The sequence below is a fragment of the Anser anser genome, assembly GCF_964211835.1.
Source record: "Anser anser genome assembly, chromosome: 4".
In the NCBI taxonomy this organism is placed as follows: Eukaryota; Metazoa; Chordata; class Aves; order Anseriformes; family Anatidae; genus Anser; species Anser anser.
This window is the reverse complement of record NC_139724.1, coordinates 16260375-16276141: the sequence shown is the minus strand read 5'-3', so window position 1 is coordinate 16276141 and position 15767 is coordinate 16260375. Positions and strand designations below refer to the sequence as shown.

General features: G+C 44.3%; 1 protein-coding gene across 8 annotated transcripts in view; it reads right to left on the bottom strand.

Annotated features, from left to right (window-relative positions):
• SHROOM3 (shroom family member 3) overlaps positions 1 to 15767 on the bottom strand; it is a 150878-nt gene that overhangs the window by 89232 nt on the left and 45879 nt on the right. For 5 of the 8 annotated variants that reach the window (XM_083835248.1, XM_083835249.1, XM_083835250.1 and 2 more), the window contains one exon: positions 13299 to 13453. In XM_083835248.1, the coding sequence (XP_083691374.1) occupies positions 13299 to 13453 (155 nt within the window). Of the gene's footprint in view, positions 1 to 268; positions 518 to 13298; positions 13454 to 15767 lie in introns of those variants that run through there. The other 3 variants (XM_083835254.1, XM_083835251.1, XM_083835246.1) reach the window with 3 other exon arrangements.

The window sequence follows — 15767 nt, the reverse complement described above, 5'->3', positions numbered from 1 at the left end:
TGACAGCACCTGAGCAGCGGCACAGCACTGGCTCCCCATCTGCTCGCTGTGAGCTTGCTCGCTCACCACAGCAGCTGAATCACCCCCACAGCACCGCCTGGCCACTCGTCTGCCCTGAAGGTTGCGATGCTCGTGATGCTTAGCACCAACAGGATCCTTAAGGCTCCAGTCCTCCCTCTCCCAAAGCCCTGCCGTGAGGTCTGGCTGCCTCCGCAGGCACAAAGCCGAGCCCGGCTTGCTCTGCTGTCGCCGGCGAGAGGCTGCTTACCTTGCGGGACAGCCGACCGGGGCTCAGGTATTCCCATCCCGGCGGTGGAGGCAGCCTGCCATTTGGTGAGCGCAGCCCTAGGAGGAGGGAATGGCACTGCCGCCTCGGGAAGCGGAGCAACGAGAGCACGGCGAGTAAGATAACAGGGCGCGGGTACAGGTGCTGTGCACAGAGGCACCTCGGGACTAATCCCGCACTAAAAAGCAGGAGGTTTGCTCAGCAGAGGCAGCTCAGATTACTGCCCTCCTACCAAGCAGTCGTCAGCAGGCCTGACAGACAGGAGCAGAGAGCGTGAGGAAAGGGGAAATTTGCTGAGTGAAAGTGCCGGGCAGCTCTGTCCTGACTGCCGCAGATCCGTGGCTGGCCCCCTCTTATAATTAACACTGGGCATTTTGGGGGGAGAAGGGAGAAAAGAAACTACATTTACTAACTGTTTTCGGCCACCCAAAAATTATTTAGTGTTTCTTTTGAAACTCACCACCCTAATTTCGTTTGAAGAAAGCGTGAGTGAGGGTTGGGGATAAAATCCTGTAGTGGAGGAGAGGGGTAGCAGGGCCACCAGGCTCTGTTTCTCACTGCTCCACACGGCAGGGCAGAGTAATTCAGCTGCAGGTTCAGGGTTGAAAACGATGCCCACAACGGTTCCCTTCTGCCAGCTGGCAGCTCTGTGGGTCCCCCTGCACGTAGCTCTCTGTATGATGCCCACGGATGTCCAGCAGAAAACCTGCCACGCTGGACATATCTTGAATATGAGGACATCGGCCTGACACTGCCAGGCTGCAGGAGGCTCGGCTACCCTCTACCTGGCCAGGCTGGCTGAACATCCAGGAGAACGCTGAAAACAGACATTAAATAGATGTTACATAGTGCGCTCAGTTTGGGGCCCCTTACTACAAGAAGGATACTGAGTTGTTCGAGCACGTCCAGCGAAGAGCAGTGGATCTGGTGAAGGGAGGAGAAAACAAGGCTTAGGAGTGACTGAGGGAATTGGGGCTGTTTAGTCCTGAGGAGGCTGAGGGCAGACCTCATTGTGCTCCACAGCCTGAAAGGAGGCTGCAATGAGGAGGGTGCCGGTCTCTTTTCTCAGGTGACAAGCGATAGGACCTGAGGAAACTGTCTCAAGTTGCACCAGGGAGGTTTAGATTGGACATTAGAAAGAATTTCTTCATGGGGAGGGTGGTCAAGCATTGGACCGGGCTGCCCAGGAAAGTGATGGAGTCCCCATCCCTGGAGGTGTTCAAGAAATGTATGGATGTGGCACTAAGGGACATGGTTTAGTGATGGGACTCAGTAGGTTGGACTTGATGATCCGGAAGGTCTTTTCCAACCCAGGCAATTCTATGATTCTATAGATTAAATTAACCTGTTTTTCCTAAAGGGACAAAATGTTTTATTCCAGGCCAAACAGAACACACTGTTTCACTTCCACTTCACTCTAAATATTTTTTCCAGTTCAGCTGTTAGATCAAAACATATATTATTCATCATCTTGCCCATAATTTTTGCCATTTTTTCTCTGCTGCAATCCCTCTTCCATGCAGTTAAGTTCCTGACACCCTACAGGGAAGGAGAGCTGTATCTCCCGTTTATAAAGGAGATGAGTGAGGAGTAATGCCACATAAAAATATCTATCGGAAAGAGGAACTGAACCCAATTCCCCAGGGAAAACATCAGCATACTGGCAGAATTTCCCATCCCGCCAAGACAGAGAGAGGATGGCTCTTGCTGCTTCCATTCTCCTCTTGCAACTCCACCTCAAAACAGCAGTAATCTTAAAAGGCCTGGTAAACAGCAGACTCAGAAGTAACCCTGAGAAGAGTTAACTGGCTCTTTTCAGCCCGGAAAGATGTATTTTTTTAACCAATATTTCTGATTTTAATTAGCTTAGGCATTGTTTAATAGAAAACAAATGTTATGGCGTATTTATGCAGCTATAACCTCCCCGAGAATGCTTTACATACATGTTCTGAAGGCTGATGCCATCTCGCCTCTAATGCCGAAGTCAAAGCAAGCAGAAAGCTGAAGAAAGGGGTTTTGAAAGAAATTGTTCTATATTCACTGATGCAGCCAATGTTTGGGCCAGGCGCATACATGTGACTACTCTTTGTCCAACTGCATTTGTGCAAGGGAGAGAGGCTGCCTTTCGCTACGAACAGGAAGACCTGTGCATATAAAAGACCAAACGATACTGCCCGTGCAGTTTCTCTTCTTCATTATTCTTTTGACTGAGATACTCCATTCATCCAGCCACAAGGGAGAAACAATACCATAGGATTCGGATGACCCATACAAGCCCATTCATTAAAACACGTGAAGTAGTTACAGCGACCACTTCACCCCAACGTCTGTTTTACAGCAGTAAATCCAGGCAAACTCCACTTGTAACAGGAGGATTACGTTAGCTTTCATTAGCCTTTCCTGACCCTATCTCTCTTCCAAAGGAAACCTTGGATCAAGCAGTAAAAGCATGGACAAGTTTTTGAGAAATTGTTTTATATTCCAGGGTAATTATCTCAGCTGAGCAAAGTAAATATTTAACCCAGCTAAGGATATGTATACATCAACGCATATCCATGTCACGCAACTTACAAATCCCTTACAAACCAACCATATTTATAGTCAGCTCTTGAAATCAAAGCCAAGCAACTGGAGCTTCTCAAAATAAAGATGACAAAACGTGTTTATTCTCACTGCTCCCCCAGCAGCTGCGCTGTGAAGCTGTCATCCTACAGTCCCGTGCACCTGGACGGATAACCAAAACCTTGTGCAAGTCCAGGTGTTTGCCCCATCGACTAAAGGTCAGCCTAGACACAGTCCCAGGTACAGAAGAGAGGCGCAGATCAGTCAGAGAACACATGCTTGCTTGTTTGCATTTCCATACTATCGTGATCTGATCCAGCTCCAACTTAATCCTCAGGAAATTCCAAAAGAAGGGGACTCACACCCTAAAATGCACTTCGTCCAGCACTGGCAGAGATTTCCCAGCTTTTCCAGTGTCACTTTCTGACAAATCAAACCCCAGCCTGATTACTGCCTGAAGAAGGCAAAGTAATCCAAATGCACTTGGTGAAAGAGGCAGCTAATGCAGAGTGGCAGTGGCTAGAAATTGTTGTGTTTCTAAAACAGGCTCAGGCGAGGGGTCAGCCTTTAATGTCATATACAGGCTAACACGTTATGGTGGCCGGCATCTTTTTTTTTCAAGGCATTTTCCCACTGTCCCCATCAGAAGCCTAGATCTTTTTTTCAAAAATCGTATCTAGATCTTCTCCACATTTACCATGTTTCACTGTGGGAAATTTCCTAAAAGCCTGGCAGCCCTAAGCTGTAGCTAATTAAATCCTAGACAGTAAGCCCGTTGCCAGTGATTTCAAAATTACATTCTGTGCATCTCTTAGCTGTCTGCCCTGTGTTTCATATTGACCTTTCCTAATGATATAGGGACTGCAAACATTTTGATGAATGAAGATAAAACTCCTCTAATGAAAACAGTGATGCTTGACATAGTTAAAAACTTGACAGTTTGACCCAACACACGGACAAATTTTAAAGCCTTTACTTAGCTGGGAACTTGCTGTGCAGATCTCAGAAATGCTGTATAAATGACACATCAGGGCTTTGGCTGATGGCACCCATGTGCATCACCTGAGGACCTGTCTCATCACGTAAGACTCCACTGAAGGCTCATTTTTATGTGTGTTTAAAAGATGAACTGTAAAAGAGCCCCTGCCCAAAGACTTTATGCAACAGAGCCTCGGCAACACCTGGCAAACAGGAAACGGGACCAGGGGCAGAGTGGAAAGCTGTGGAGGAGTTCACAACTGAACATACAACAGCGCGAGTCACAAGACCACCCTGCCAGCCCTTTACCAGTGCTAATGCCAGCTTTGGCCTCCCCAGCTGTCAGTCTTACAACTTCCATGTGCACCAAACCTCCCTTTCTCCTGTTCCCCAGTCATCATCGCTGAGCAAAAACTAACCCCAGCGCAGAGCAGCTCTTTGGAAACATGCTCCTACATTGCTGAAGAGCGGGGAGGGAGCCAATGCCTGTTCTAACTAAATTTCATTCACAAAACTTGGATTATTTGATGCAATTTTTTGGCGCGCTGTCAAATACGACACAAAATTACATTAGTGTCATAAGAGGAAAGGATTAGTCCAAAGAGTTCTTTGAAGAACTGTGTTGGCACTTGGCATTTTGTAAAAATGCCAGCAGCTTCCCCTCTCTCTAGGAACAGCCCATTTTCTCCTGGTCAATGAGGGAAATCACTGCTCAGTGAGGGTCTGAGCCAAAGCCTTTTTGAGTCTGTGGGAATCTTTCCACCAATTTCCACAGGCTCCAACCGGCCCTGAGCCTCAGATGTCAGTCGTACTGACATCTTCCTCCCACACTTCGATACTTCCCTATGGTCATTTATCAGGTAGAGTGAAAGAGTGAAAGTCTGTTTTGTTTTGTTTTTTGTTTGTTTGTTTTTACATTTTTTAAAGAAAGTCTTAGTTATAGCAATTGGCTGCTGAAAGAAAAATCACTTTATAGCTATGGCATGGGTATAAGTGTTAGAAGATGGCTGAGTTTAATTCCTAATCTTGCCACAGAGGTCTTAAAATGAGTTAACTGGGACCAGATTTGTCTGAGAACACATCACTGGCCATGCCATGGTAGAACAGAGGCCCACATATCCCAGCATCTTCTCCCTGACAGTGCCCAAAAGCAGACACATCATGAAGAGAGAGGAGCAGAACAAATATAAAAGTGTGCTCGATGTCCTGCCAGCCCCGGGAGGCAGCCCCTGCCATGGGACTGGTGTTTGCAGGGGGTGTATTCCTGGTGAATACACCTCGTGGGTGAGCTCTGCACCCGCTCAGTGCCTGAATTAGCCAGCTTCCTCTGACGCCCTGGTCTCAGTGCCATGCTGTGTTTCTCCTCCCAGCATCTCTCCCACAGCTCATTGTTCAGACAAGGGGGCACGGGAACAGGGTTGTGCCAAGAGAATAAGCTGAAAAACCCAAGTCCTGGGGGGGATCTGCAGAGAAGTCTGAAAACGAACACACAGATTACAGTTATAGCCATGGATAAGCTTAATCCTTTCTTTTTGTACAGTTTTTAGCACAAAAGGAAAACGAGGATAGTGTTTTCTGTCACTACTCCTCCTTTACACGACTTGCATATTTAGCCTGAAGGCACTGTGAGATGGGAACAGATTGCAGGCACTGTTTGGGGCAGACCCAAACTACCACAGTTACTGAAAGCAGAACATAACTGTCTTGAATACTGATCTTTGCTATGTCTTTATCTCTGTGTTTAGTGTTTACTTACACCTCACTATAAAACTGCCCCAGAAAGTGAGAAATGCAGACAAATGTCTTCCGCTCTACATAGAACATGCAATGAGAAGTGGGTAGGCATGCACCTGTGGTACAGCTGGAATCACGAGCAGCAGGTACTTTATTTGCCAAATCTGTCTCAGCAGTGACGGCCAGCACCGAGCCCCCAGCACCAGCTCCCCACTCAAGTTATCACTGATTCACGTGAGCAGAGGATTCACTCATGGGTTGCTGCCAAGGACAAGGCTGATGGAGGGCTCCTACCTCAGCAGTCTCGGAGGTGCTATGCCTGTGTGCCATCAGGTCCCACGCTGAGCCTCAGGAGCACAAGATTTTATGGCAACTACATGCTTCAGAAACTGAATGTGCTTCATCTTTGATACAATACTATATATGCTACCTACATAATACTTGAACAGACTTCCTACAGTAGCTTGTATCTGTGTGATAGGACATTTGCTAAAAACACGTTTCACATCTTGGAGGTGTGCAGCACGTTTTGCTGAAGACCATGGATATTTGAGATTTTTGCTTCATGCAGTCTCACTAGCTCTGCAGATGCAAGTATCATCATCGGAGCCCCTCACATCCCAGGTCAGTCAGAGCCTACCAACACCTGAGGAGAGCTCTACAGGACTTGAGCATGTCAGCGTGTACTGAGTACGGGCCTACAACACAATTTCTGCAGAGAAATTTTTCCACTAACAAATTTTAATAGAGCTTTGCATTCATTAACCAAGACCAATGCTAGATCCACAAGTTTAGAGAATCACAGGGCCAAATACTGACCTGAGGTAACTCATCTGAACGCCACTCAAGCCAACGGTTTACGCCCACTGAGAGCGCAGACCAAACTGCCCGTGGCAAGCTGACTTCACGACACACTGATGTCTCAACAAGAACAACTTCACGTTTTCACCTCTGCCCTCCCTGCACCAGGCAATAGCGAACACCACAGCAACTCAAAGGAATGGCTTGTAGGAGGCCCTAGTTCAAACAGCACTTGTGCTCGAAAGGGTGTTAGAAAGGAGAGCTGTTGTCCCTGTGGCTGCTGTTGCCTTCAGCATGATATTCACGGAGCAGCTACATTTGCCATCATGCCTCACTGATCTAATTGCTGCTGTTATGAACACGTTGAATGTAAAACTATGTAAACAGTGTGACGCTCTGACAGCCATTCTTGCTTACTGACCTGTGGAAAAGTCTATTTTTGGCAGCTGCTGTAGGCCACTGTGGTCATTGTAAAGCAGACAAGGCAGTGCACGCATTTTGAGCCTTACCTTCAGCCAACATAAGTGTGCACGGCAGAGTTAGATTGAACTGAAACAGCTGAAAAGGTCTGGGACTTTTTAAATTGCACCCAACTTGCTTAGGTACTCAAGTTGGAGAGGAAGCGACAGAAGAAACCAAACTGGAAAAAAAAAACAAACACCTTCCACAATTAAACTGAGCATTATTTCTATGGCTTGTAGCTTTAGTTTTCAAACCCTCAGTCTCCTCCGGCTGGTTAAAGATCAACTGAGTATCAAAAACTATCTAAGGCGGTTTGCTGAGGACAGTACGCAAGATTCCTCCTATGAAATGAAACAAACTGGTCTCTTCAGTTCCTCATAGTGATTCACACTGACTGTTGCCAATCTGGCAAGCCATGAGCAAAAAGATCTCCCCAGCATCAACCTGTGGATTCCTCAGGCTCGATGGAGCTGGTTCTGCTCACACCTGCAGTCAGAGGCATTTGTCACCAGCAGTGATATAAATATACTGAAGACTATCATGGGAAATACTTGTGGAGAGCTTAGCTTCTTGGCTCACTCCTGTAGTCTGTCAGCAGTGGAGGGACAGTTCCTTCTTCCCTGTAGCACGCTGCTATCTTGTCTCTTTGCCCAGTGATAATTTTTAAGGCTGTTCCCCTCACTCATTGTTTATCCATGGCAGTTTGATCTGGCTAGCAGGACTGAGTGCTCAAAACAGCAATATTCTTTTTGTCTGATTGCTTGGGTCTGAAACGTATCAGAAGGAAATGGATGTGTTTTGCTTGAGCCAGCAGGCAGAAATGTCCTGAAAAGCCCTCGTATTAAGAAGTGGGGAAGGGGAAGGAGAAGCAGGTGATTTTGCTGTGCAGTTCTAAACATCTTAAGAATCACACCTCAGAAAAAGGACTAGAATAGACCACCAAGCTGAATCCACCTTGCCAGCAGCAAGCACACAAATTACTTATTATAGCAGCAGGGTATGTGAGGCAGGAAACTGTAACTCGGTGTAGCAGGGAGTGGAAAGTGCACCTAAGGCGCACTCACTAAGGCTCTGTAACTCTCTGACATGCAAAGCACTTCACTCTGGCTTATTCAGGCTTCAGCACAATAAACGTGAAGCATCAGCAAGTTTCTCCAGGGCACAGCAGTTGCAGACCTGAGGTCTACAGGAATACACAAATACATACTTATCTGAGTCTGCTGTCCTGAACGAATGGGCAAAACAAGTACAGGGAAGAAGCAAGAAATGGGCATAAAGAAACAAATGGGCTTCGGGAATAGCCTCTTAGATGAGTTAAGATACAAGCAGCCCTGTTAGAGAAGCAAGGGAAAGCTGAACATGCTCACAAACTGCCATCGAGGGCTCCTGAGCTGACAATGATACACAGAAAATGCAACTAGAGAGCATCCTTAAAAAAACATTCACCAGACATCTCCCAAATAAGGATCATCTCACGGATTAAGCACAGTATTTACTTAACACTATGGTTCAATTTCTGCTTCTGTGGAGATCTTCTGTGTCATATCAAGCAAATCATTCAATCATTCTCTGCCTCAGCTTCTCATCTGCAAATGGACCGATTATACTTTATCTGGCTGCTAAAGGTTGTTAACGGTCCAGAAGAGGAATTGCCATTTAGTAGGAGTTTGCCAAGAGGCAGCACAAAAGGCTCCTTTCCAGCTCCACGGAAGAGATGTAGCAAAGCTGAAATGCAGTTATTCTGACCGCTAAGTCTAAGTCTCCTGCAGTATGTGGCAGCTCTCACACACGCCAATGCAAACCCACCCAGTCTGTTGATCTTTACATTGCAACATCATATGCTAACAACTTGAAGATATTTACAAAAGGATGTCTTGGGTGGCCTAATCAACGTGGCTTTGCCACATCCCTGTCCCGTGACTGCAACGTAACTGCTTTTGGTACCATCTGCACAGGAAAGAAATTCAACTGGCAGTTAAGAGTATAGGTTTACTTACTTTCTATAGTGGTGAAGGGTAGATTTTAGTAACCCTTTTCACTGCCATTTTTTCAGTCACATATTGATACATTTACACTACTCCCTTCAGTGCTGATCAATTTACTTTTGGTTCGGAAAGAATCAGCTCACCGCATCTTTCAACAGCTTGGGATCACTGTGGTCTTGTCTGCTCTGGGTTTCCAGGCACTTACTCTGATCTCACTGACACAGATGTTACAGAGGCAAACACTGTGTTTAACGACAGTTTACTTCTCTGCAAGACTGTAAAACATCTTTCTCTGACAATTCGTCTCTTGTGCTGGGGAAGCACGGGGTGGCACTAACGTCTGGAAAAGGCTGTAATTTTTATGTTGAAGCAATGGACTAGATACCTCTCTTTCAAAACCAGATCTAGAGCCTATGAAGTGTTTGTAATGGGTAAGGTGCTTCTTCTTCTGAATTATTCTTCACAGATTTGAATTAAAAAGATGTTAGCAAAGCCAAACTTTCCTAAGTTGTCATGGTTCCAAGTCTACATTAAGCTTATAAGCAAGGAAGTAGAAAGCTCATAAATTCACAACTTCATGTGTGTCTCCTTCTGCAAGTTCCTCCCCAGCATCAGCAGGATGTTTGCACAGAAGTGAAAGGCAGACTAAGGCCCTCATGCCCTAGCTACTCTGGTACTGCTCATTTGTTCATAACCATTCATTTACATTAAGTATCGCTGTGAGCTAAGTCATTTTTCTCATTTCCATTTATTCTCCTCTTTCATCTCAGACTGAATTTTCTCTGGTTTTCTCTTCACATTCCCATCGTTGCAAATGTTACCACTCTTTTCTTTCACTAAAGTGACCAATAACAAAACGGTGACTACAGATGCTGATGGGTAAGTACCAAGCTTTGCAGATGACATTCCAAGGAAAATAACAGGTTATTGCATCAAACTGTCGGCAGACGCAGCAAGGTTTTGTAACATTAATTTTTGTTTAATAACATGTAAAGGTGCACACTACTGCAATAGGCACTAAAAGCTTACCTTCGTCCTAGAATAAAAACTGAGATTAAACAGCAATCTGCGTATGCTATGCAGGCTACACAAATATATGGAGTGGTTCAAATGTACTCTGTATGCCCTTGATGTTCTTCCTACAAAACATCTGAATAAAAAATCCAAGCTTTCTGTCTGTTGTGATGTCTCATGTCTTCATCACACTGCTACAGACTGCTCCTGAGGTTTTTAATATGAGAAACAAAAAATCAAACCTTCAAAAACATGCTGACCTTGAATATGCTTTGGAGAGAACCAAAAAGACAGACAACAAGCAGACTTTGCTATTGTTTGTGTATGACTTTCAAGGGGTAAAGTCCATGTCAGTATGCGTTTGTGTCACTCCCTAAGCAAGAGTACTCATGAATACTGAAATCACATACTAAAAATTCACGTCACAGATGACCGTTCAGAGAGTGTTAGGACTGCTGGTATTTGCAGTAAGCAAACCTAACCCACTTGAGTTAAATTGTCACGAGCAACTTACAAAAAACAGTATCTTATGCACTCCAAACATAATTTATTTTCAGACAATGTAGTACTGCAAAACATTTTCTTTTTGCCCACATAACAAAAAACAATCCCAGATGAGGTTGTTGAAGCACATTAGTGCTTCCTTTACCAGTCCTAATGGCTAAACACATTAGGTCTGGTGTAAAGATAACCTGCACATATTTGGTGCTGGAGCTTTATCTCAAGTCTGGCTTGCAAACCTTTGTTTGTTCGCATTTTATCACATAGATAGCAGCCTGCCCAGCAGCATCCCCCTACGTGAGATGAAGGCATCATGTGGCTGATACTCTGTAATGATTTGCTTTCCTTAATTTCTTTTGCATCTAGCTACATTTCATTTAATATTGTTGGAAGCTTTTATTAAATGTAGAAGCTCACTTTCCTCTCGCTGCTTTCCTATTTCCCACCATTCTCCTCTGGGATCTTTCTTTTATCCCTTCTCTTGCACTGGAGACAAAATCTTTGTCTTTTACCTTGTCAACAGCTGGCCAAAGAGCAGACACCTGCCACCTTTGGGGACTGGGAGAATTCTGACAACTTCTAACTGACTACCCACAAAGCAGTCAGACCTCACATTTTTTTCTTTTGCTACTTTCTCAGCCCATGCCAGCACTGCAGGGGCAGCTGGGACTGTGTTGAATCACCTGAACTGAAGGATGGGCTCTTAGCTCTTAATTGTAATTTTTCAGTTTTAAGTTTATGGATTTACTGAGCTTTAAATGTGCATGAAGCGTTTGAAGAACCTTGGCAAGAGGATATTATGTGAATGTAATAACTCTAAAAGTAAGCGTGATATAGTATTCCAAAAAAGGAAAACATCAAATACCCCTGCAAATTCCTTTTAAAAGGAGAAGAAAAGCTGAAAAGGCCTTAGGAACTTAAAAATTATGGAGAGAGAAACCATTAAGCTACACTGTGAAGTATAATTTTGAAATATATAAAACACTGGTGGCTGATTCTTAATCTTTTCTGAGGTCAATCACTTCCTCCTTCAATAATTGATCACCTTCGATAAGAGTAATGTGACCAATGTCCATTAGGATTGCCTACATGAACTAGGTGTCTCGTGATTCCTACTGCATGTGAAAAAACAGTCATGGAAGTGAAGAAGTGGCTCATTTTCTCTTTTAGCTTGAGAGACCTCTAAACTTTGTAAGAAATGTCTTCCACTGATTCAGGCATTTCCCAAGGAAATATTAGGAACAGTTGAATTTTGGCCTCGCTATGACACTGCTGACCTTGAGTACGTCACTTCTGCTGTTAAACACATACATATGCATACATAGATATCAATGTTTTTATGTACATGTACATGTGTGCATACGTATATGTGTGTGCATACATATCCAGAGTATTTATCACTCCTGCTCTCCTGACAGAGTATTTATCACTCCCCGGGACTCCAAGGTCTGCAAACTTGATTTTTCTTGTCTCCTTTTCTCATTACTTTTATTTTTTTCCTCTTAAGTAGACAGTATAAATCCAAGAAAAAAAAATCACTTTAGACCAAACAGAACCAGTAACTTCACTATTTCACATTAGCAAAACTAAATTGAGATGTGACAGAAGGGTTCTCTATTCAGTTTTACGAAGTTAGCTTGAAGTGAACATTTTGTTCAGTCAGTACTGATTACAATTTACATGGGTCTTAAGCAAAAGCCATTTGTTTTTGGAAAACACTCAAGTTGCAATCAACTGCATTTGCAAATATCCTCCCAGTGGATACAAACGATCTACCAATTCGGTATTTGAAGATCCAGATTTTGTCATAAGGCCATTGTCAGTACCTGAAGACACTTCATGTAAACAACACAATACAGCCAGCAGAGCATGAAATATACTCCAGAAAACAGAAGGGTGTCTGAGCCCTTCATGCCTGCCCTATTCAGACATTACCCCTCGGATGTTAGCCAGTTGTTCCAACTTAGTGACTCATGCTGACACCTTTTGTTTGGCTAATGACAGCTCCTCAGCTATGCTGATCTTGACCCAGATTCCTCTCTGGCTGAGCATGGAAATTCAGGACAGAGCACTCCATAAAGTGATACCAGCTATCACCTAACTGGCACAGAAAAAAACTGTTCGGACATGCCAGCACTGGAAAACATACAGGATGCATCTCTATTAAGGTCTTAAGTAAGACCAAAATTTTAGATCCAAATGTCTGTGATTCAAAGTGGGCATAAAGTTCTGTGGCTTGACCCTAACACAAACATTTATTCTTCATGCCTCCAAAGGGTATTGGCAGATTTTGTGTTGCTGAGTTAAGCTCAGCACACCACCAGACCCAGCATGCAGGCAATGCTACTCATTACCATTTTACAAGGCCTTTGACAGCCAGGGAAATGGACGTGTGAGGAGAGATCACTCATTCAGTGATAACACAGAGGTTGCTGCTAAAAAGATGCAGGTGAGGTGGCTGCTCTTCCCCCTAGATCACACCCTGAGTGCAATACTGATCAGGCTGCTCTCTGTCAGCATGGGGACTCTATCACTTACCTGAAGAACATTAAACAGCTCCAAATCCTGCTGAGGCCAGTGGAAATCTTTGTGCTGTCACAGCGACAGTGATAAAACAGAGCAAATGAGGCAGGAGCTATATACAGAATTGCCACCCTTTCAAAGGGAGCCCCAGGCACTTTAAAGGATGAAGGGGGACTGCCTGTAAATCTGAACAGGATTCCTGGATTGCCATGTGGCAGGATAGCAGTGGAAGACATCTGGATAAGTAGTTCACATACTTGGATGCAACAGTGACAAAGGAGTCATAGAAATGTTTGCAGAAAGGAACAAACGTTCGCCCTCGGGCTCATGCCTGTGTGCTTAAAACAAGGCTACTGCCAAGATCAGGCCATAGGCATTCAGCTGGAGATGTGAGGGGGGGTGGTTGTGGTACCCCACAGGGCAGGAGGAAGGGAGTGTTGTGTCTTGCCTACCTGCGGACGACTAGCTTCAGTTTCTTGTAGGACCCTTTCACCAGGGAGATGGCCTCTCTTCTGGAGCTGCTCAGTTCCACCTCATTGATGTTCACCACCTCGTCACCAGCCTGCAGCTTGGAAGGCAGGGAGTCTGCTTTACCTCCCTCTTCGATCTGCACAGGAAAGAGAGAAAGCGATGGTGAGGCATGCCTGCCAGTTTGGCTGTCACATGCAGAGCTCAGCGTGCACTTCTGTCCAAGAGGCAAGGTCTACCAGCCCCAAACTCAGCTCTCAGACTAAGAAACGTTGCCTCCCTTTGCCAGCCAGCTTTCTCAAAGGACAATGCTTGCCTCCCCTGTATTGTGTGTATGGAAGATGGGGATCAGCAGCCAAACAAATTTTGCCAAGAAACATTGTTTTGAATAAGCCAGAAAATTTTTTGGTATTTGGAAGCAGTAATTGCCAGCAAAACGGTTATGGAACATCTCCTGATAAGAGCACCCCGGCACGAGCCCAAGGGCCAAGCCTGGATTAGAAGACTTTTGATGTGATTTTCAGGTTCAGGCTCCTCTGCATGATCTAACTGCCTGGTTAACAACAGCTTGCTGCTTACAGGCCAGCAACAGAGCAGATGCACACAGGTGTATGCAGTTAGTAACATGCAGCAGCTCTGCAGGGTTTTTCAGCTAGGGATTTCAAAGAACAGTATAAAAGGAAGTAGAAAATTATTTTAATTTTATGAGAAGGTAAGTAGCTTGCCCAAGGCTATGCAGTGGCAAATCCAGAAGGAGAATCCTAGGGCACTTTCCTCTCGGTTTTGTATAGTCCACTGCGTACATTGTGTAGTCTTCAATGCCCATTGATTCTCCATCAGTGTGCCAGCAGCAATGCACCAAGTCTGCACAGAAGTGAGAGACAGAGCAGAGGAGAAGGAAACAGGGCCCAGAATCTCGGACTCACGGCCTTGTGCAAAGCGAGAGGTGCATACCAGCATAGCGATACTGAATATTAGCAGAGGGCAAGGTTACATACGTATTAACACACTGAATCCTGAGCTTCTGGAGAATGAAATGCAACCAAAATAGCTTTTATTGCAAAACTTGACACCACAGAATCTGATATTCAAAGCACCCGGCAGTCTACGTTCAACAGAAGCTGTAACTGGTGTTAGCAATTGTCCCGTGGCCCACAATTAATTACAACATCTTATGGCACCCTGGAAGTATAACCTCTTTTGTCAGTCCTTCACCTTCCCAGACATCACACCAAAACAAAAACTGGATTCAGACTCCGATCTAGTGAGCAGAACTAGTATTTGCAGGGGTGCCACTTTCTGAGAAGTGAAACTGCACACACACTTCTACAAGTTACTTTTACTTCAAGCCATGTCGAGTAAGGTGTAATTGAGCCACAACTCAAACATGAAACTCAGCACATGCAGACACATTACCCAGACTTCTTACTAGTACATTAGTTTCAGTGTAAATGGTGATTTCTCACAGGCAAAGCCAGTCTGTTCTTCTGAACAACAGTACTCCAGCTCGTGTATTTTGTAACACTTAAAATCTGATTTCCACAAACATTAGCTAATCAGTTCTCCTACCTCCCTACACAGGTAGGTAAAAATCATTGGTATTCATCCTACCAGGAAGTCCTTCCACTGATGAATGATTTTTTTCTTTTCTTTGTGAGAATGGATAAAACCACAGGAATGAGACTTCATATAAAGAGTCTTGTATCACAATTACCAGGAAGGGCGAGAGATGAAACATTAGACCTTGCTGCCAGCATAAATAAATAACAAACTAAAAAATGCAGTGCAGTATTGCTCCAGTTTGTTACTGCTGTAAAGAAACACAGGTGGGTAGCATTTAAACTAAGTATAACAGACTGGGACAATACAGGTTAGATTAACCTGCAATACAGGAAACAGAAAGGAGTTAGTTTTTTGTCCTTTTTTTTTGTTATGTTAGATCACATACAATAGAAAAAAGGCGTTCTTGGACCAGTACAAATTTGTACTTGTACCTTGTAACAAATATCATCTACTTCAAAGGCTGAGACACTCATCAGAAGCATTTGTATTAACTTCTGCCTTGAGGAACTTTGGCCTTAAAAAAACGCCAGTCCAAAAATCATGATCTGTGCTTTATTCTCTACCAAGTCCCAATTTTATTTTTTTATTCTAGTTTTTGAACTCCACAGGATCACTGTTTCAGGGTTCTCTTTGGAACCATGGGGGCTAGATTTTTGTTTTCCTCTCTTTTTATAGTGAAAATGGGTATTTGGATTCTTCCATAATTACCATTATAAATAACCTGAAATCAAAGGCCTTAATGAAACACTAAAATCCACAATACTCCTGGTAAGGTTGCTAACATTATGAACAGCTCTAAAATAAATCTGTCTTTGATAACTGACGTGTTCCAGCTTATGCTTATGCCAGGGGCTCTTAAACTGCAGTTTGCAAGGCCATGTAGCCAGCCA